The sequence below is a fragment of the Scomber scombrus genome, chromosome 16, assembly GCF_963691925.1.
Source record: "Scomber scombrus chromosome 16, fScoSco1.1, whole genome shotgun sequence".
Lineage (NCBI taxonomy): Eukaryota > Metazoa > Chordata > Actinopteri > Scombriformes > Scombridae > Scomber > Scomber scombrus.
The window spans coordinates 7,828,349-7,851,738 of record NC_084985.1 but is presented as its reverse complement, the minus strand read 5'-3'; the positions used below and the strand labels follow the sequence as shown (position 1 = coordinate 7,851,738).

Here is a 23,390-nt window from a genome sequence, read left to right as displayed (position 1 = left end):
TCTGCTGCAACTCTCAATTCATTTAAATCACAGCTGAGGACTTTTCTGCTTAATTGCTTTGATTAAATCAAATTTGTGGCTGTTTTAATATCTAACACTGTACTCTAACTTTTACTTTCTTTTTTTTAATCTATTTTATTCTATCTTACCTTATTTTTATTTCCATTTTAACACTTTTTAATTGTATTTAAATGTCTTTTCATATTGTCTTGTGTTGCTTTTACATTTTGTCCCGATGCCTTTTAAGTTTTATGTAAAGCAATTTAAATTGTCTTATTATTGAAATGTGCAATACAAATAAACTTGCCTTTTCTTAGAGGATAGTTTCACAAGTTTACATGTGTGTTTAAAACAACAGTCCATATGAAGACTGAAAGAGGTTTTTCCTCATTGTGATCTTTCCTCCTTTATATTGTCTGTTAAAAGTGTGCTTTAAAAAGTAAGTGATGGGTTCAAAATCCTGCGTGTCCACACAGTCATTTTGTGCAAAAATGCATTTAAAAGTTTATCTGAAGCTTATATGAGGCCTCAGCAGTCTGCGTTAATCATATCAAGTGGACCTCTGACACATTTACAGTCTTTTTAGCACCAAATCCCCTCTTTGTGCTTTCCTGTTGAGCTATGATGGAAGTAACAAAAAGAGGGACTTTATTGCTAAAAAGACTACAACGTTGAAATATATCTGCTTCATATAAGCTTCGGATAAACTCTTTAAATACAATTTTGCACAGAAGGGGGACTGTGGATTTAGTCACCCATAATGTACATTATAAGGGCATTATGAAGGGAACTTCTAAGGGCCATTATGAACAGGTGGTGAATGATTACAGCAAGAAAAAACAGTTTCAGTGTCTATTTGGTCACCTGACTGTTTTAAGACAGACTTGAAAAAAAAAGTGAACCTGTCCTTTAATTATTGAAACAAACACAGAGAATTATGGAAGTCCATTTCTGCCAATGTGATGAAAAAAAGTAAGTCTATAATGAAAACAAAACAATGACTTAAAAAAATAAATAATAATAAAAAATCTGATACTATCTCAAAAATATCAGATACTATCTCAAAATAATGAGAAACTATCAAAATAATCAAAACCTACCTCAAAATAAGGACTCAGTATCTCAAATATTAACTTATCTTGATTTGATTCACTAGTTTCTCATCGTTTAGAGATAGTATCTCATTATTTTGAGATAAGATATTATTTTGAGATAGTATCTCATTATTGTGAGATACTAAATCGTTATTTTGAGAAAGTTTCTCATCATATTAATTTACGGTTAATCACATTGGCAGAAACGAGTTTCGGTTGAAGAATAAATCACAGTTTTTAAGCTGTGACAATCCACACATGGCCACTTAAATCTTAACCCACCAGCTGATATAAATCACTATATTATATTATTAATTTTGTTTTATCTCGCATTTTTTAAACCTATAGTCTCAAACGGCTCTCATTAAACTACCCTAGTAGCCGTTGACGGATCGAATCCTAATATCAATATTATTATTATTATTACACTACTTTTTTTTTTTTTTTTTTTTACCTTCCTTCTTTCTTTTTCGTTTATTTCCCCCTGGGAACCAAAAAAAAGGAAAAAGGAGTACAAGTAAGATGTGTTTTGTCTTTATTTTCTAACATAGTCGTGTAAAAAGTAATATATATATGTATGTGTGTGTGTGTGTACTCTAAGCAGGATAATAATAATACCGCTGCTTTAGCCTCTACTAGCTGCTGCTGGGTCAACCTGCTATGAAGCTAACCCTGATAGCACAGAGCTAACCTCACTCTGCGATACAACCTCGAGACAAGTCGGGACAAGACCAGGTCAGTGTCCAGGGGGGGAAAAGATGGTTATACTTGTATTATTTAATACAACACATACATACACACACATATACACATGGCATTAAAGTAGTGAAGCAGTTGATTAGAAGATTAGCAGATAGTATTTTAGAAAGAGAGAGAGAAGAGAGGAGACTTATTGTTTTTTATTGGCTGCTAGCGTGTTAGCTTTTTTGGACCAAGAGGTGAGCTATCAGCTATCATATCATAATGTTAGATGTATTATTATAGCATGTATATCGTTATTTTTACGGTGTTTGTTGCTGGGATGGAGTTAGTTTAATTTTAACATCGGTAATAATAATAATAATAATAATAAGGCTAAGCTAAAGGCTAATGCTAGCGGATAAACGCTGTGTTGGCTAACTCCGTGTGTGTGTAGCTTTAACTTTTTTTGCATTGATTTTGGCTTAAAATGAGCACAACGGAGCCCATGATTTGTGTTAATTAGTGTGTGAATTGTTGTAATATTCTACTAAGTTAGTGTTAATCACATTTTATATTGGCTAACTCTATAGCCAGGTTCATGTTAAAATGCACCGGGGCCTTGTCAGTCTCTACCACACCGCCATTTTGTTTTGTTCTCTCTTTTTTTGTTATTTTATTATAATAAAATATATTTTTATGTGCCTATTTTTTTAATGCATATATAAAAGCAGGTGATAGACGAGGTTAAACCTCTAAATATAGCTCAGTATTGCCTGTTTGGTTGTTATTAATATGAGTGTGAGGCTCCACAGAAAATGCATTATGAAACATCAACGCAGTCCTCTCCTCCCTCCTAAACGCCAACACGGGAGGCCCTCTGTGTGTGTGTGTGTGTGTGTGCGCTTGTGTGTGTGTATGTTAGTTATTTAGTTAAGTATGCAGCTATAGCATCAACTCTCCACAACAAAACATGCTTTAAATGTGTGTAATCTAATCTAATTTAATGCATTTTTCCTTCTATTTAGCCTCCCAATTTTGTGACGATTGGGTGCATACGTGCTTCATAGCATGTTAGCTTTTAGGCCCTCTCCTCTTTTCCTCTCCTCTTTTTTGTGATGGTGGTATACATTTGCTGCTACATTTATGGCTTTGGTAGTGTGGAAGTGAAGCTGCTAGTCTCTAGTTAATCCCCCCCCCCCTTTCCTTCCTCTCCACCTCTATACAACATGTATTGGCCGGCCATCCCCACGACCTAATTTTCTAATCTCATCTGGCTATCGAGACACGGTGCTCACAGTCATAGTCAGTGCTGCTCCCTCTCTTGTGTATTTAATTTATCGTTATTATTGTTTTTTCCAGCAGTGTATGGTGTTTTAATTGCATCCGTGGCAGTGTAAAGGGTTATAAGGGTATTGGCTGCATATTTAAGAGTGTATTTCTACTTCTTTTGGGGTTTCTTTTAGTGAGATTTTGTGTTAATCCCTGTTTATTGTTGCTCAACACAGGTTGTCACACTGCTGGTATGAGTCTTAGATGGATGGAGATATCATGACTAGACTTTACATCAGTTATTTCATCTTTTTTTTAAAAACTGGGCATTATGATTGCAGTGTGGTGTTTAATTATGGCAAACCAGCAAGGAGATAATTTGTGGCATTATAAAATGATTATCAGTGCTGAGTATAAGGATGTTGGCTGCACAGTGTATTTCTACTTGCTGGTATGAGCCTTAGATGGATGGAGCTATCATGACTTGACTTTCCACCTTTTTATTTACCTATACAGGTCATCAATGATTGCTTTAAAGTCTTTATTAAAGCTCCAAAATTATAATCTGGCTATCGAGACATGGTGCACAGTCAGTGCTGCTCCTCTCTTGTGTGTTTTTGTTTAGTTTATGTATCATTATTATTATTTTTTCCTGCAGAGTGTGTCACAAAAACAGTGTGGAGATAATTTTTGGCATTGTAAGGGATTGTCAGTGGGGCTGAATTTATGGATATAGGTAAGGGTATTGGCTGCACATTTAAGAGTGTATTTCTACAACTTTTGTTGTTTTTTAGTGAGATTTTGTCTTAATCCCTGTTTATTGTTGCTCAACACAGGTTGCCATGTTGCTGGTATGAGTCTTAGATGGATGGAGCTATCATGACTAGACCTAACACCCAGTTATTTCACCTTTTTTAATTAAGATGATAATTATAATTGCTTTAAAATCTTTGTTAAAGCTCCCAAATTGTCATCTGGCTATTGAGACACGGTGCACAGTCAGTTACAGTCGGTGCTGCTCCCTCTCTCGTGTGTTTTTGTGTAGTTTATTTATCATTATTTGTATTTTTTCCTGCAGTGTGTGGTGTTTAATTACGGCAAAATCAGCGTGGAGATAATTTGTGGCATTATAAGGGATTATCAGTGCGCTGAATTTATGGATATAAGGGTATTTACTGCACATTTAAGAGTGTATTTCTACTTTTTTTTTGGGTGAAATTTTGTGTTAATCCGTGTTTATTGTTGCTCAACACAGGTTGCCACATTGTTGGTATGAGTCTTAGCTGGATGGAGCTATGATGACTAGACTTAACACCTTTTTATTAAGATATATACATCATTATAATTTACTTTATAGCTCTAAAATTATCCCTTTTTTGCATCATTTAACCATTTCATTCATTCAGTTCAGAGCTGCTTGAATGAAAATGACTTAATGTTATTTATAGCGTAATAATTATCATCATCATCCGTCCTTTTTAAAAAAAAAAAAAACTAATTGTACCTAGCTATGGGGTTTTTACTTAGCCCAAAATCACTCTGAATTGGACAGATGTCGGCACACAGTGTGTGTTTTTATTATATTATTGATGTGCTGTAAAAGTGAGTTCAAGCTTTAAAAAAATAAATAAAGAAAAGAAAAGACCCTGTCAGTTGCCATGGAGCCAACCATCATGTCTCAAAGCATAAGAGAAAAAAAAAAGTCATTTATAATGTGTTGCCATAGAAACCCTGCTTCAGCTTCTTTTTCCCCTCCCTTTCTTTTGTACAGTTTTCCTATGATAAGGTGTTTTTAAGTGAGCTACATCTGCTCATATGAAGTTGTCCTATCTATTTAAAGTTGAATTTACACTGGCACCAATGCCGATAACACATGGGAACACCTGTCCACCTTGCTATTTAAAAATAAAAGCTGGCGTAAAACCAGATTTTATTCAAATTTATTTTTTATTTTTCTAGTGGACAGATCCACTGCCTTAGTAATCCTTGCGTGCCACATTAAAAAAAAACTGTGTGTCATTGTGTGTGAGTGAAGAGGTGAAGAGTTATGGCATGCAGCAGTAGTTAAAACATTGAAAACAACATGGGCGTGTGTGTGTAACTACAGGTCATCCCCCCCCCCCCCCCCGCAGCCAGGAGTGGAAAATTATTTTTTTTATTTACTGTGAGGTTACTAGTGATCTCATTTGCACCTTGGAAAACATTTCCACAAATAAAAATATTTTGGATTTAATGATACGTTGCCTCTAATTAAAGTATAAAAATGTATATATTTATGTGCCTGTGTAAACAGGCAACGTGCACCAAGTTGCCTGTTTTAAGGTTTAAAAGTCTAAAATGTCTTTAAATTTAAGTTATTAGATATTAAAGGTCTTAAAATGTCTGAAATTGTAGGAGTTAAGGCATTAAATTTAACTTAAAGTGAAATTATATTTTTTTAGTTTCATGTTCTTTATCATTATTATCATTATTTTCTGATTATTTTACATAAACCAACCAACCAATCAACTTAATTTCAGCAGCCATATATATAAATAAATGACTTCAAAATTAGCTCAATTTCAACCCACTAATACATTAAAAATCCTGCTTTTGCATTATTATTATACATCTCTGAATATATTATGCATCAGTACAACAGTCACATTTGACACTTTTCTGTCTTGAGTACTAACTTGAAAAGATGTATTAAAAATGTCTTACAAGTCATTAAATTAATACTTTAAAAATGTGCACATACCCTTTACCTTTAGGTAGATAAAAACTAAGGGTGAAAGAAAGTAGAATCAACAATAAATAAGACAAAAATGGGATAAAATATTATATATAGTAAACTGGAAATACATCAGTGTGTAATGTTCCTGGGATTTTCACAGTAAGATAAAGTAAAATAGTAGATGTTAATTTGGCTTAACATAACTCAACATTTATGCATATTTCCTCTTTTTTGATTAAAGCCTGACCAATACCGGATTTTTGGGGCTGTTATTATGGATTAAAAAATCCAATATCGATATGTCAACAGTTTGACAGTAAACTTTATTGTGTGAAATTAAATCAATGCACTAAAAATAGTAAACTACACAGGGAATTGAATCAATATAACTAACCAAATAACAAAAAAACATACATGCACATACATATTTAAATTAAATTAGAAAAAGGATCAAATATACATTAAATGCTCCCTATATAAGTTAAAGAAAATATCGGCACATATCGGACAACATATACGCTGATACCAATATATCTGTGATAGGATAATACCGGCTGACCGATATATCGCTTGGGCTCTAATTTTGATAAATAAATGAATAGTTTAATGTGCTGTATCATCATTGTAGTTCAGGGCACTTTCATTTCTCTGTAGTGGAGATAATAAATAATTTCTCCTACATGTGACGGATTGCTTTGGGGGAAAAAAGCTGCTGTGAAGCCACTTTATTCTCTTTTAAGAGGCAGGAAAACAAACTTATCTGCCCTGTAACACAATCCTTTATGTAATAATGTGATCGCTGATGTTTTGTAAAGATTGGTCAGTTTATCTAAAGACTCAGACCCTAAACAAGCTATTTATACACATTTACTTTATATTTGTGGATTGTCTTATATTTAAAACATGGGAAAATTTTAGGGAAAGTTGCTTTAACTCACCAAGATGTTTACCGAATCGGCAAATATTGAAAATAACGCTCAACACTAACGCCATTAAAATGTACAAAAATAAGCTGTTTTTAAAGAAGTTTATTGCAGATAAATGTTTAGAGTAATCTTGTTATAAATGTTTTTTTTTTTGTAGCTTCTCTTTTCCACATCTTTAACTTGAAAATGTGCAATAATAATACTGAAGCCATGACTAATCATTGTAGATATAGTTCATACACAAAATATAGGAATTTGATTAGTTGAATTGCTTTTATTGGGGTTATAAGAGGAGAAAAAAACCCCCAATAAAATAAGTTTTGTGTATCAGCATATGTCTCAATGTGTTACAGATTGATATTTTTATAGAAATAGAGAAGAACAAATGTGAGACGGAGGATAAAAAGTCATGTCTGGAAAAAAAGGATTAACATTAATCAATCAATCAAACTTTATTTATATAGCAACTTTCATACTAGTGTATTTCAAAGTGCTTTACAGTTAGCTGATAATAAGACAGAACAAGTGACAACATTTTTTAAATTAAGTCTTATTATTTGGTATTTTATATAAAATGATAAAATGAGGCCCTGTAAAAAAAAAAAAAAATAAAGTGAAGCTATATTACCTGAGTGAAAGTAGTCAAAGAATTTATGATGTGTTTGTAATTTACTACACGAGCATTTCATGTTAACACACACACACACATCCAGCTGAATCACCACTGCGCTCAAATCAAGTGTTTTAACCCCTCGGACCGCAGCACATGTGTGGATCTTTAGATGTTTTGTTTGTGTGTCAGTCATGTTATGAATAAGCATGTGAAAGCATGCTTATTCACTTCAGTACGTTTATTCTCACTTTTATGTGCATGCCTGGTGTCAAATCTCACCCTCTCTCTCTTTTTGTCTCTCTCTCTCTTCTGTCCCCCCTCTACAGTCTCAGGGCTCACCATACTCAATGAGCGGACAGCGCAATGTCAGAGCGCTCTGGGCAAACTGCAAAGGGGAAGGAAGGCAAAACCAAGTATGCGTCTCTCAACCTGTTTGATACATACAAAGGAAAGAGCCTTGAAACACAAAAGCCTGTTGGTGAGTATCTCATCTGACACACACACACACACACACACACACACACACACACACACACACACACACACCGACCCCCAAAAGCTTTTATGTTTTTATGTCACAACTCTACTTCCAAATTTACTATAATAGATTTCCACCTCTTTTTTAAACTCCACCTGATGGTTTTATTTAGCTGCTACCCTGCTGCTGTGTCATTTATCAGATGTAGCCTAAAGATTGCAGGTCTGCCGTTGGGTGTCTTGGATTGAGCTTCATCGTCCTCATCCTCCTCCTCCTCGAACCCGATTGCTTGAACTTTGATGCATTAGCTTGCTGTCTCCTTAATGACTCCACTGCTACCGATTTCCAATACAGGAAGCGGATGATGTGCTTCATCTCTCAGCCGCCTCCCTGCCAACCAACCCCGGTTTTTGCTGATACTGTTAATATTATTCAAGGGGGGGGATACTGGATGATGTTTGCCTCCATTATTTATATTTATAGGCCCTGTTTGCGTCTGCTTTGTAGAGACAAGGTGTTGCCTATTAGACTTGACGCCCGTCCGCCATATAGATGGGATATTATGCGTGGCCCCCGGAGGGTGAAGGGGCTCCCGAGCTCTCGTTGTCGCTCGTCGTCAGATGAGCCTCGAAAACCGCCGCCCAGCCTGACCTGAGACACAGAGGCTTACTTGTGGACGCTGTTTGACTTCGAGTCCCCGGTCTATGTTTTATTCAAAAGCTCCCTCGCTAGATCTAAGCAGCTGTCCCCGTTTCCAAACTACATACCCCCCCTCCTCTCTTCCTCCTCCTCCCCTCTCTTCCTCCTCCTCCTCCCCTCTCTTCCTCCTTTCCTCTGCTTCCTACATAGTACTGTGGTTTCTCTCAAGCCTCAAGGAAACAAATGAGGGATTAATATTCAGCACAGCTTCACTTTTTGCAGCATTGTGAAAGCTTTTTCCACGCTTCTGTGAACATCGGTATATCTGCATACTTCGCCACAGACTGTAAAGTGAAGTGGGTTTTTTTAATGACGGCTAAATAGTCATCAAAAAATCGTCAAACTGAAACTCTCAAGCCTTGCCGTCGGCCGTTTTGAATCCTAATTGTGCATCTAGCAAAAGTAAGCGGCAAACCTATCATCAGCCCGTCATCGGAGCCCCCCCTCTAACTTACATCCAATAGGTTTAAAATTGGTGTCAGGTTTCCCGTGGTCCATCTGTGTTAATGACCTCCTTTCTCTCTCTCTCTTTCCCCCCTCCTCCTGTATCAGTTCCCCCCCGCCATGGCCTACAGTCTCTTGGTAAAGTTGCCTCCGCGCGGCGTATGCCACCCCCTGCCAACCTGCCCAGTCTGAAGGCAGAGAACAAAGGCAACGATCCCAACGTCTCACTCGTTCCCAAAGACGGCACAGGATGGGCAAGCAAACCGGAACCAGCAGACCCAAAGAGGTAAGAAGCTCCCATCTCACTCCCCCCCACCCCAAAGACTGTTACAATTACCCCAAATTTAGAAGTGCAGTCAGATCACAACACCCTGTGCAATCACTTGTTTCACCTTGTCTAATATCTGTCTCCCCTGACCTTTTTTTCCTCTCCTCTCCTCTCAGTACCGATGCATTGTCAGCACCGCAGCCGGAACCGCAGCAGCCTGTGGCTTCACAGACGCCTGCACCGACCCGCCCGAGAACCCCGCCGGCTTCAGAGGTACCGACAAACACAGTAAGTACAAAAAAAACCCCCACTGCCAAATCATCATCTGACTTAATCATGAGCTCTGAGATTCATAGGAGCTGTAGTTGATGTGTATCATATGGTATTTATCTCTCTTTCTTTGTGTGTGTGTGTGTGTGTTTCTTCCTCAGGCTCTGGCCCCAGCTTCAACCCAGGCCGTAGGGGCAAGGTCCTGGGCACAGGCCAGTGTTACACATGGAACACAAGGGGATGGTGAGTCTTTATATCTGTATTACTTGGTTGTTTTGCTTAATAGTCCAAAAGGCAGTTATATCCTATTCACTTTGGTATAAAACAGAAACAAGTAGAAAATGCTCACAGCTTGGTAAGTTTTCAGCTTCAACAGTTTAGTTTTTTTGCTTAACTAATGACTTGAATGCTTGAACACACAATTGGTTATCCAAATTGTTGTGTAGTACCGTAAAAACTAGTGTACAAGTCGCACCGGTGTATAGGAAGCAGTCTATTTTGAGGAGTGTCATGCTGGGAAAACGCTTTTCTATTAAAGAATGGTTTATTTGAATGCACCAGTAGTTATTCATTTATAAACCAATATGTTTATACTCCAAAACTTTCTCAATTTACTTTGATTTTAAACACAATCAAAACACAAATATTACTCCTGCAACAGTGTGTCGGGTTGGTGGTTAATGGTCCAGTAATGATTTGCTTAACTGGACTGGACCGGTATATTAACTCTGACTGGGTTCAGGTTAGGCTGAGTTTCAATTAAACCTTTTAAAAGAACACAGTAACTTTACATATTTGATACAGTGTGTAGCTATTAACAATAATTTTCCGTCCAACATACATATACCTTATACACCGGTTGTTACGGTACATTTCTGTTGGGGATGAATTGACTTATATTCCAGCACTAGTGTAATCCATCCTTCCAGCAGACCCTGGTTGGCAGCATTAGGCTTTCATCTCTCCCTGAAGTACCCCTGTGTAAATGTTTATGTCCCCTCTCCACTGAGGGGGCGGATGCTGCCTCTTCTAGTTAGTCTAAGCATAGTGGGAGACCGATGGAGCATTGAGTACTTAAGATATCTGATCTCACCCCCTCCTCACCCCTCTTCATCTTCTCTTCTTCCAGGTGGAAAGGGATCAAACCTACCGTCGCCATTCTCTCGCGAGGAATTTCCCACCCTGCAGGCGGCTGGCGACCAGGACAAAGCTGGCAGAGAACAGGGCACTGCAGATCAGTGGTATGGGCCCGGACCAAGCCTCCGCCCCCAGAGTGAGTGATGTCCGCTTAATGTCCAATAATTGATCAACCGGTCATGTTTTATGAAGTCACTGGTGGTGGTGAGACACTTCACACACAAGATCTATTTTTAGGAGTGTTTACATTGGTAACGTAGTGGGGCAACAGGGCAGCTGATGAAAAACTCGGAGCTATTTTCCTATTAATCATTCATTTGATTTATATTGTTACAAATGCTTCACCCTCACATATTGTTCATATTCTGACTCATAATTAGTCTCCACACCAATTTACATTCATCAATTTCCCATCAGTCTTTAATAAATATTTGATTTATCCTTAATGAAGAGTGTATTCTGTTTATTTATGGAAAAGAAGACATTCATAATCATATTTTACCATCCAGGAGAACATTTTATAGATTATGAAGAATACAAAATGTTTGAATGGTGATTTAAAAAAAAAATAATGTGATCAACACAAGGCAAATATGCCTTTACAAAATTTATACTGTATGTAGAGACATACACGTATATGTGTATCAGCTGCACACATTTTTTTTCACATTATGAAAAGTCCACCCAGAAGAAATGTGTATATGGTGTCTCGCAAATGTAGAAAAATTAACAGTATGTAAGGGTTAAGAGTGTACATAATCTGTATGTATTGTTTCTGTTATTTATTCTGTTCTTTGGCTTGTGTTGCATGCATATTGATTCAAAATGTAATTAAAACTAAGAGGAAAAAATAGATTTTACATTAACTAACTTATCTGAAAAAACTCATCCATAAATATTGTTGCTCTTAATGGAGTTGAAAGGATGTGCTATCTCCTTTTAAAGTAACACCATTAAAGATCATAAATAAAAACCACATTGACCGCTCTGTCCTGTCCTCGTCCTCCACAGACGTTACAAGCTGGCGGGACGGTGGGGGCCGAGCCCTGGCGCCCACCCTGTCTGGGGAGGGGGCAGCGGAGGGTGGCAACGGTGGGGCTCTGTTGATGGATGGGGCAGCTGGGGTCCCGCCGCAGAACTCCCAGTCCCACGGGCCACCTAGGAACCCTCCCGCAGGCAGCCCTGCCTTGCCCCTTCCCCAGCCCCCAGTTGGGCCAGGGTTCCCCCAATACCGAGGGATCATGCCTCCATTCGTAAGTTTGATTTCGGGAAAATATTATAGTATTTGAAATGCTACACAATGCATTTTTTAGAGCACATTTGAATATTTTTACATTTGTATATAGAATTACGACTCTTACACTTTGAATTTATAAATAACAGGAATTTGTACTGGATCTCTTTTTTCTTTCCAGATGTATCCTCCCTATCTGCCCTTTCCAGGACCCTATGGCCCTCAGGCAACCTACAGGTACCCGCCACCTGGGGAAGGGCCTGCTCCAAGGTATGTTCAGTTTTGATGTTTTATTCAATTGTTTTTCATCAAGAAATTTAGCTTAATTTCTAACTGAATCACAAATGTTCTGCCGTTTTGTGCCCATGCTTTTTCCCCCCCTGCATCTTCATCATATAATTTTTTTGTTTTTAGGTTTGCTCGTGCGCACGGTGGTCCTGACGGCAGGCCCCAGGGTGGCCCACGTGATGCAGGTGGAGAGGCGGTGAAGCGACCCTCTATCCTAAAGCAGGACGACCTGAAGGAGCTAGACGAGCTGGACCACGACGGAGACGAAGGCTGGGCAGGTCAACAGATGCTCATTCTTCGTTATGTAAATAGGGGCGGCTACAGAGAACCTGATCTGATTTGGAAATGGTGCCAAATGTATAAGAACAGTGGCTCCTAATTAAGACAGCTTTGCTGAAAAACACATGAACTATATTGTACCATGTTTAAATCTTATATTATACGTACATATAATTGTGTATGTAATTATTTTGTGCTTATGAGTGCAATCATTTAAGTTCATTTTAGAGAACAGCTACATGGAGAGGCCTTTTCGTTTTTGTAGCTGTTTTACACGGAGTGCATCTAACCCTGATAGATTTCGACAGTAAAGCATCCGAAATGCACGTCATGTTGATTCAGTGCTTATGCTCCTAAATGATTTAGGGGGTGGTGACACAGAGGTGGTGGGTGAGAGTGATGCTTTCTAGCGTTGCAGATGTGTCTGCAGATCATATTTCCTGCTGACCCAAGCAGACAGGTTCCAGTCACTACACTGGTCTACTAGCTCACAGGAGGGGAAGGGGGGTAGGTGGTAAAGGAGGATCAGGTTTATTAAAGGGAAGGATGATAAATAATGTGCCAGTGTGCTGAATGCATGTTTTGCTGCAGTCGTGGTTCTGATGTATTTGTATTTGTCTTATTTTTTGGTTTAATAGGCGCTCACGAGGAGATTGATTACTCTGCCAAGCTGAAGTTCAGTGATGATGAAGGAGAGGAGGAGGGAGAAGAGGAGAGATCAGAGAGCAAGAATGAATTGCGGTATGTGGAAATATATTCAGTGTGTGTGTGTGAACTAAACTATGACAACACTTTTTTCCTTTACATGTCCGCTTTTAATAACTTAATTATTTTTCTCTCTTCCTTAGTGAGCAGCAGAGGTCCCAGGACGCCCCCCCTGCAACCTCTCGCTCTCGAGCCTCAGACAGCGGTGGAGAAACCCGCCGCACTCCTCCTGTTAGTTCTGACAATGGCCCCCAACCCCCCTCCAGCAAGCCAGGATGGGCCGAGGAGGGAGGCAGTGGCTGGAGCGGCCAGGGAGCACCACCCAACTACCAGGTAGAGTGCTGAACAGTGGCGATAAGAAAAAAGCTCAGACTCAAGGTCACACTCAAGCTGTGAAAAGTCCAAATATTACAACGTAGGTCAGTTTCTGAAAGACTCGTCGGCCGAAATGTGTGTGTGTGTGTGTGTGTGTGTGTTTGTGTTTCTGTCAGTGTAGATTATTGTGGTGGAGCATGGCTAAATGTGTCTGCCTGTATACAGGGGCGCAGGCCTGGACTGGGTGGTCTCCGGGAGCAGCCCTCCCCCCCACCTGGGCCGCTCCTCGGACAGGGGCCCTACTCCATTTACCGAGAGGTAGACATCCAGATAGGGCCTCATAGACAAATCATTTCCTTCATTATCTCATCCGCCGCCCACAGATCTTACCTCATACAGTCATTAGAGATCATCTTTAGTTTTAAGTTTTAGTTTTTTTTTTAAAGCTTTTTTTCACTTACAGTTGGAGGAAATCATCGGTAGGACATTTTTCTCAACAAGATTGCAATGATGCCCTCTATATAATTGAAAACTTTATAATAGAGCTTCATATTTTTTTCCCACACTCTGTTCAGGACCGCCCCCAAAACCAGGGTGCCCCTGTTGGCCCTGGAAAACCTGCCCAGCACCAGCCAGCACCAGGAGGCCCTAGCCCTCCTTCCCAGCCTGGCCTACTGGTCCACGGGGCCCAGGGAGAAGATGAGGATGAGACTTGGCGTCAGCGCAGGAAGCAGTCCTCTACAGAGATCTCCGCCGCTGTGGAGCGAGCCCGTCGACGCCGTGAGGAGGAAGAACGCAGGATGGAGGAGGAGAGACGCGCTGCATGTGCTGAGAAGCTGAAGAGGCTCGACGAGAAGCAGCAACAGCAGCAGGGCAGCAGCGTAGGAGGCAGCGGTGACCCCAGTAAATCCCCAAGCCTTGATGGAAACTTGACAGCTGCCCCAGCAGGCAGCCCCAGTCCGTCGATGTCGGCCTCCGCCTCCTCCCCAAACATCAGCCAGCCTCCATCTCCATGTGTAGACACCGAGGAGCCTCCGGTGCTGGTTGTGCAGCCTGGGACGGTTCCTGGAGTCAGTGAGAGACAGAGAGCTAACAGCAACAGCAGCTACGACTCCAGCGCAGGTGAGTTCACACATAAGTGATGATGGGTCTGAATCATTTCAATCATAAACATGTGATTCTGCTTTGACCTCTGACCTCACCATCAACCTTCTTTCGTGGTCCAGAAACCCAACAGTGTCCTCAGCCTGCCGTGTCGCAGCCACAGCAGCCCACCCTGGAGGTACCTCTACCAGGAGAGCCGAAGGAAGAGACCGTCGGCAGTCCTCGCATTCGTGCAGGAAGTGGAGGTGAAAGAGGAGTCGATCCGGTGAAGATTGAGAATATCGGAGGAGGAGGAGGAGGAGCAGGCCGTCAAGCCAGCGGCCCCCCCGGCCAGGGTTACTCAAAGTACCAGAAGTCTCTTCCTCCTCGTTTCCAGAGGCAGCAGCAGGTTAGTATTTGTTCTTGATATTTGAATCGTAAATGTTAAGAATAACCTCCAGGTGGTTTCATGATCACCTTTCACAAACATTTCACAATGATTATTTTTATATTTAAACTGTACATCATTTTTGTGATGTAAGAAATGGCCTTTATATTGATTTTCTGTGCATAAACTTGTTACTTTTAAAAGTAAACGTAGGAAACCCATTCACAACCACTTTAGTTGATATAGGTACACTTGTCCTCATTAAATCTAGATTAATAATAGGCAGACACTTGCTTTACCCATACGACATACAGAAAACATAACCACAAATCTTTTTCCTTTATGCATAAGTCCTCTTCTCTTTTCACATCCTGAATGCTTTACTTTAATTTCATTCATCATTTCTCTTTAGGAGCAGCTCCTGAAGCAGCAGCAGCAGTGGCAGCAGCAGCAGCAGCAACAACAGCAACAACAGCAGCACAGCCAGGCATCCCAGCCCCAGCTGTCCCCCCAGCCCCAGCCCCCACAGGGTCCTTCACCAGGTTCAACACCCCAGCCAGGGCCTGGACCTAAGCAGGGTGGGCCACTGTATCAACCCAGCAATATGGTTCGACCCCCACCTCTGCCAATGAACTTTGACCCTCGCTGGATGATGATGCCCTACATGGACCCCCGCATGATGCAGGGCCGCCCTCCACCTATGGACTATTATTCAGCTGGCATGCACCCGTCTGGTGAGTGGACGTGTCATTATCACTGAGATAAGATTAATAGTGGTTGAATGGTTATTAAATAATAATGACACTGACATATTTGAGAGTATAGATCTGATTTTAATGGTATGGGAGGGGAGCCCGGGTTAGACTGTTTTGAACATGATTATTTAATAAAATCCTGCTGTGTCACAGGGCTTATTGGGCGTGAGAGGTCTGATTCAGGGGGATCTGGTTCAGACCCCTTTGACAGGCAGCAGCAGCAGCAGCAGCAGCAGCAGCAGCATCCAGGGCACCCTCACCGCGGGACCCCACCTATGGATCCTAAGCTGGCCTGGGGGCCGGAGGTATTCCCTGTCGGAGGGGAGGGTCGTGGGCTGACCTCACCACTGAGGCAGAAGCAAGCGTTGGAGGATGACGATGTGGCCAAAGGGCCGAGGTACGAATACGAGTCAGGTTACACCACTTACACATTTTTGCCATAATCTCCTAATATATTCTCTCAAAATGGATTAAAAGCTGAAATTTTATACTGGGTCCACACAAAAAACATAATTGACCAATTGACTGCATAAAACCTCAAATATTGGAGAAATATATACATTTATGTCGTTAAGATGAATTATGTTTAAGTATTTTGTCTTCTTATGATCTTTTTCGTCTTAGGAGTGACACTCCTCCACACCGCATGCGAGAGGGTGGATTGGGACCCATCCAGCAGCCCAGCTCTGGCTCCGGGACATCCAATCAGACCCCACCACCAGTCGGCACTCAAGTTGGCACCCAGGGCGGCGGCCACCACCCTCATCACTACATGGGTGGGAGGGGCAACTACAGCAACTTCCCCGATCAAGGTGCGAGGATGCCTCCCCATCAGCAGCCGCAGCGGGCCGGTGAGAGAGGAAACCACCCGCATGGCTTCGCCCATCAGGATGAAGGGCCCCCCCGAGGGTCTCAGCAAGGCCAGATTTGGGGAGCCCCGCACCCTCACTATGACCGCAACGGCCGCGCAGACATCCCCAATGTCGAGAATAACTCTCACCTCCACCACCATCACGGCCACCACCCTCAGCAACCTCACTTCCCTCTCCACCCCCACAAGCAAGAGAGCAGCCGTGACAGGGTTGTCGAGGCTCCGGCCAAGAAGACGGACTCCTCTCCTCCTCTCCACCAACCTTCCCTCTCGTCTTCGTGCTCCTCTTCGGCCTCCTCCACTTCTGCCAGAGAAGACGGTAATGTCAAAATCGCCCTGCATCATCACCCCTCCCACAGAGAGGGTGAAGCGATCGGACACGGTCTTGGCGAGAGAGGCGAGAGAGGTGGTGCCGGCGGTAGCAGCCATGTGAAACAGGAGAAAACCGGCCAGGGTTACGCCCCCCATTCCTCCATGACCTCGAGCCCACCTCCCGCTCAGCATGGCGGTCACACTCAGCAGCAACAGCAGCATCCCCATCCGAAGTCAAACCAAAGAGGGGGGCGGGAGCACAAGACAGAGACCCAGTGGGGCCCACGGCCTGGCAGCAGCAATACAGGTGGGGGGTCCTCTCACGGTAGGAGGGCCAACAATGCAGGAGGTGGGAACAATTCCCGCGGAGGAGACGACTCCTCCAACACTCCATCGGACCACAAACCCTCCAGTCAGGGAGGAGGAGGCAATGCCAGTAAGAGGGCCGGTCCCATCAAGAAACCAGTGCTGAAAGAGATGAAGAGAGAGGGAGAAGTTGACGGAGGAGAAAAAACAAACCACGGCTTCGGGAAAGATAAAGAGCAAGATGGGGGCCAACCCAGCTCCACGAAGCAGGACGCCTCCTCCGCCTCCCAAAACAGTTCAGCTCCGTCTGGTAAAGAAGAGTCGACACAGTCTGCCAAACCCAGGAACGGAAAAGAACGGTCCGGAGGAGGAGGTGGAGGAGGGTCAGGCAGAGGGCCCAAAGATGTAGACTCCACTTCAGGATTTTCAGGGTCCAGGAGGGACAGAGACCGCTCCTTTGAGAGAGGAGGCGGCGCCCCCCACCACCATGGAGTCTCCACCAAAGGCGGCCGAGGCAGTCGTGGACGAGGTGGGGAGTTTTACGGGCGTGGCCGTGGTTACCGGGGCACCTACACGGCCAGCGCTGGACCTAGTAGTGGCAGTCGGGGCAGAATGGGAGGCAGGAGTGGCAGAGACTACCGCTCGTCTGTGGCTGGTGGTCATCACCAGGAGTCGAAGGGTGAGGGGGCTGGAGGCAGGCACGGTCAAGACCGGTCCCAGCACAACCCCGCCAGAGCCAGGAACCGAAGTGAAACCCGCAGTGAGGGTTCAGAGTATGAAGAAATCCCCAAAAGAAGAAGGGAGAGGGGCTCAGAGACTGGCAGTGAGAGTGGTGCAAGTGACATTGGTCACTCAGACAAGGAAGACCACCAGAAACCCAACACCAAGAACGGCTCTGATAACTCTAACGCCACCGGCAGTGGCAACATTTCATCTGCACCCCCCAGAGGTTCACAGGCCCGGGTCTTCACCCCCAGAGGCGTACCCTCAAGGAGGGGCCGGGGTGGAGGCAGCGGAGGAGGAAACATGTACAGGAGTGGTGGAAACGTTGGAGGAACCGGTGGAGGACACAGGGTCGGACCCGGCTCCTCTTCCCACGGCGGCTCCTCCAAACCGTCGGCCTCGATGCGGAAGCAACAAGCCCCGGCACAAACCTCCGGGCCCAAAGACTCGAGCCGGGGAGGAAACAGCGGCGAGAAGAAGGACAAGATGTCTGATGGAGGTCAAGCTCAAAGTCAGGGGTCCAATCCCCCTCAGCCGCCTCTGTCCGCAGTTGCTCCTGCCACGCTCGCCTCCACGGAGAACGGCGGGGTCGTGACCCAACAAGCCGCAACCAACCCCACGTCAAACTCCGGAGGGCCAAATTCAGTCCCTCTTCCTGCTAACCGTGGGTTCCCTCCAGGTGGGTTCGAGCGACCCCCCAGACGTCGGCGTCACGGGCGATCCCAGCATCAGCAGGACAAGCCACCCCGCTTCCGGAGGCTGAAGGAGCGAGAGAACGCTGCGCGCATCAACGGAGGAGTGGGGGTCATCGGAGGAGGAAGACCCTCCTCTCCTTCCCTGAATTCAGTTCAGGACAGTAATGGAGCCCCGATCTCCGCCCCCATGACAGGCAACGCCCAAAATGCTAACCACAACGCCACACTAACCGCCAACAGTAACAGTGGTGGGGGGCATCTGAGCAACGCCAACAGCCACCACCATCACCACTACACCCAGGGCAGCGCCGGGCAGACCCCCCACCACCATAGCCACGGAGCCAAGTCCCCCGACTTCACCAACCAGAACTCCGACCAGGCCAACGAGGAGTGGGAGACCGCCTCCGAGAGCAGCGACTTCACAGAGTTCAGAGACCGGGAGGGCGGAGGGAAGTCGTACTCCTCCCACCATCACCACCACATGGGAAGAGGAGGAGGAGGAGGAGGAGGAGAAGGAGGCAGAGGAGGTGGAGGTGGAGGAGGAGGAGGAGGAGGAGGAGGAGGAGGAGTGGTGGAGCGAGAGATGGCGGGAAAGGAGCCGTTGGCAAATAAACGAAGCTTCTCGAGCCAGCGACCCGGCATGGAGCGACAGAACCGGAGGGTCTCAACACTGGAGGAGGTGGAGGTGGAGGGTGGAGGGTGGAGGGGGGGAGGAAGAGGCCCCCGCGGTCCCCCTGGTGGCGGCGGCGGGCCCGGCAACGGAGGCGGCAACCGCGGGGATAGACGGGGCAACTGGCCCTCACCGAAAAATAGGAAGTGACGGAATATTTCGAAACATTTCAGATGAACCCCACCCACGTTAAAAAACCCCCACCTCTTACATTTTAATCCCTTTTTGATCATTATTTCATGGCTTTATTTCATGTTTGCATCCCTAAAACATATTAGTGCATTGTACAGTATATGGAGATGGTATTCACATTCACTTTAGCTGCCCCCCTTTTCCTACCCCACCCCACCCTGGTCACCCCTCCCTCCCTCCCTCCTTTTGCATCAATCTACTATCTACCGTCCGTTATTGTAAATTTCTCCGTTTGTTCCGTCTCACTCTATTTTTCAGTTGTCCCCCCCCTCTCCAGCCCACCTTTTACCCCCTCCTCCCCTCAAGAATCTCTTTACACCCCCCCCCCCCCCAACCCCCTCAGTTGGATTTGACAAGCATGTGGTTCTGCAATGGAGGTGCACGTCGTTTTAGACCGAGGACATTCACACAGAGCTACACACACACATTTACACACACAAACATGCATAAACAAGCACAATATGACATCTTTTAACACACACACACACACACACACATGCAGTCATGGGCGGAAAAATATATATAATTAAAAATGAAAAAAAAAAAAAAAAAGCGAACGAACATGGGGATTTAAAATTTGGCTAAAAATGTTTGGATCGGGCTAATTTTTATATTTATGTACCTGTGTATATTTCTACCACACTTTGGCCTTTGGTGGTATTCAGTAGTGCAGTTCTGCATTAACGACCCCTCACAAAAGGGGAACGAGTGCAGCGTCATCTTTTAACAAAGAACAATGTACCATTAAATGTTGGGTTTTTTTTTCTTTATCTCTCTTACTCTATCTCTTTTTTTTCTTCTTTTTTTGGGGGATTTGTGTCAGTTCAGTTTTAGCCTCTGATTAATGTTAGAGGTGTGTGTTTTCTTTTTATTCTTTTTCTTCTTCCTTCTTCTACAAAACAGGTCATTAAAAAATACCTTTTTACTAAATTTCCCAGTTACTCCTCTCGCTGAATTTTTTTTTTTTTGGTCTCCTGCAAAAAGTGCAAAAGTTAGGTTGATTTACTATGATAAGACGACCCCCCCGCCACCCCACCTACCCCCCCCCTTTAATTATTATATTTGAAGTACTACTGCTCAGTGCTCACCTTACACTCACATTCATGTCTTTTTAATATCAGTGTCTCTGCTGCTTGTGTGCAGATTGTGTGATTTTTTTTTTGTCTTTTTTTTTTTTTAATTACCCCTACTCTCCCCCCAAACGAGTTATTGATTGCTATCAGTTGGTCCTTTTATTATTTTTTTTTTAGAGAATAAAGGCTTTTTTTTTTTTAGCCTCATTGTAGCATCATCTTTACCTGCAGTAATCTCCCCCTCTCTCCTCTCTTTAAAGGACAAATAGTTTTACACACTCTCTTTGTTTACCCCCCCCCCCCCCCCCCCCCCCCCCCATGAGGATTGTATTGATAGCTTGATGGCTTTATTTTAAATTTTAACAACCATTATTTCCTCAGTGACATTTTTTTCTTTTTCCTCCTTAAAGGTGATTAAAAAAACAAAAAAGAAAAGAAAAAAAAAACCTTTTCTTATCTTGTTAGGGGAGGAGGGGTGAGTTAAATGAAAAATTGTAGGTCATGCTAGAAAACAAAGGAGCAAAAAAAGATGTTTGACTTTCATAAAAGTTTTACGCTTCAATAGGTGATTGAATATGTTCTAATAAGCACTCCTAGTAGTAGAACAGATACATGGTTGCTGTATGTTGGGTTTTTTTTTCTTTCGTTTTTCTTTGTTTTCTTTGTGTTCTTTTGGTTTTGTTTTTTTTGGGCGAGTTACATGTGATGCAACAGAACAGGTACTCTGTCTGGGCCCAGAGTACAGAGCTAGGCTTTGAGTATTTGTACTATCACACCTCCTCCTCTGCTGTCACCTGTGGAGACTCCTCAAAAACGCTGAGGAGGACTACCAAGAGCTCCTGAAGAAGTATTTTTCAAGAAGTGTGTGTGCTCTCTTTTTTGAGGGAGGAGAGGGGGTGGTGGCGGCTGTTTTTCAGTATAACAAGAAGCCCAAAAAATGAATTTAATTCAGGACTTTTAAAACCATTAAAGAGGGGAAGGGAGGAGGGGTGACGAAGAGCGGCATCACAGTGACTCCTCACACCCTTCTCTACAGTTCATCACACGGTTGTTTTTTTTTGTTTTGTTTGTTTTTTCAAAGAAAGTCAAACAAATAATAATAATAATGCCGACCTGGAGCGTTCAGGAAATATTTGGATCGATGTAAAAAAATAACACTTGTAAAACATAGTTTGTATCACACACATTACAAAAAAAGAAAAGACAAAAAACAAAACAAAAGACACGAAATGGCACATGGCTTGAAAAATGACTGGAGGAGAAGAAGAAAACATCCATGGGTGAACTAAAATCAATATGCACATATATATATACACACATATATATATGTGTGTGTATGTGTGTGTGTATAAACTCATCCGCATCAATTCTGTCACTGCTGTAAGTTGGGGTTTGTTCGTTTACTGACAACAGTTTGAAGATTGTCTCTGGGATGACGTGAGTCGGGCATTTGATGATTTGTGTTTGTGTGTGTGTGTAGCAGCATGTGTGCATTTTCTCTGGTTGTGTCTGTGAGTGTGTGTGTGTGTGTGTGTGTGTCATAAACTCGGGGAAAGGGGGTGAGTGGGTGGGGAGGGACCAGAAAAAAAGGGGGGTTTTAACATGAATGGCAAGCACTTTTTCTGCCTTGTTTGCCCACACTTGATTTAACCAATAATTATTCAAATACAATTCTGTTTTCATTTTTCTTAAATACATCCAAACATTTAAAAATGCATTCAGCTGTGTGTGTATACGTTCATCATCATCAGCAGCAGTTTTTTCTTTTTTCTGTGTAATTTAAACATTCATCCTCTTAAGCAGGCAAGTGAAGTTGGACTTTTTTTAATTATTTCTCACGACTTCTATAAAAAGAAAAAAAAAGAAATAAAAAAAAGAAAGCATGAATACACACATACACATACACACCCCATGCGTGCAGCTTGCCTTGCCTGTCGTTAACTGGTTTATACATCGATAGCTGTACACACTTTAACTCACTGGCTCAAAGAGTCCTTCATCCCTCCTTTAAACTCTACTGTTGATGTGCGCATTATTGTATGTACCCATGTTAAAGAGAAAAGAAAAAAAAAAGAAGGAAAAAACAAGCGTAGTGTATTCCAAGAAAAATAAAAATAAATTACTCAAAGATTGTACTATGTTTCCAGCATTACCAAGGTACCTGGAGTGATTCAAACTGGGTTATTTCTTTGGTTGTTTCTTCTTTTTTTTTTTTTTGCATTTATGGTTTTATTAATGGAACCGTAATATACACACATGTATGTATATTGGTATGTATCTAAGGTTTTTTTTTTTTTTCTTCTTTTTTTTGTCTACCCCAACTTACATTCCCACAAACAAAATGTTGCCATTTTTAGTTCAAGGGAGCAATGTACAAGCAGAGAAGTGTCTTATTATAATAAAGTTATACAGAGAAGGCAAAGTTAAATAATAAACTTTTGATTTAATGGAAAAAAAATGTAATTGCATCGTCTTTGTTCTTCTGAGATTATTTTATACATCTTCGAACTTGTTTTTCACTGCATTTTGCCACAACATAAAAAAAAAAGATGTAACTAATAATATTAATGACGGCTTAAATCTGTGTAGATATACTGTTGATCCAGTATCACATTGGGTGACATGAATAAAAAGCATCTATTATTAATATTAGTTACACTTATGTATGACAAAATGTCCTGATGTTAATTTCATCAATTAAATATAATTATTAACACATTTAAAAAGAGAAATAATGATGTGAAGTGGCCACAAACTGCATTACAAGTATCTTAAAACCAAAGCTTTGTAATATGCTTGAATATATTATAATTTATTAGTGGTTGGAAAGTTACTTATAGTATATTTACTCAATGTACAATTTAATAATAAATAATAATAATAGTACATGTTATTTGTAATGCACT

General features: G+C 42.4%; 2 protein-coding genes across 3 annotated transcripts in view; both read left to right on the top strand.

Annotated features, from left to right (window-relative positions):
* Nucleotides 1-23,390, top strand: part of clic1 (chloride intracellular channel 1) — a 99,589-nt gene that overhangs the window by 3,323 nt on the left and 72,876 nt on the right. The gene's annotated exons all lie outside the window — the stretch shown is intronic.
* Nucleotides 1,784-22,364, top strand: prrc2a (proline-rich coiled-coil 2A). 2 transcript variants are annotated; one of them, XM_062435681.1, is made up of 17 exons: nt 1,784-1,829; nt 7,626-7,777; nt 9,029-9,206; nt 9,365-9,476; nt 9,620-9,701; nt 10,588-10,731; nt 11,607-11,848; nt 12,011-12,099; nt 12,244-12,395; nt 13,035-13,137; nt 13,245-13,434; nt 13,642-13,734; nt 13,992-14,538; nt 14,643-14,908; nt 15,300-15,621; nt 15,796-16,039; nt 16,267-22,364. In XM_062435681.1, exons 2-17 carry the CDS (start codon nt 7,663-7,665, stop codon nt 19,367-19,369), a joined length of 5,982 nt encoding a protein of 1,993 aa, XP_062291665.1. In that variant the 5' UTR covers nt 1,784-1,829; nt 7,626-7,662; the 3' UTR covers nt 19,370-22,364. The 2 variants fall into 2 exon arrangements, with proteins under 2 accessions (XP_062291665.1, XP_062291664.1); XM_062435680.1 differs by lacking the exon at nt 13,642-13,734.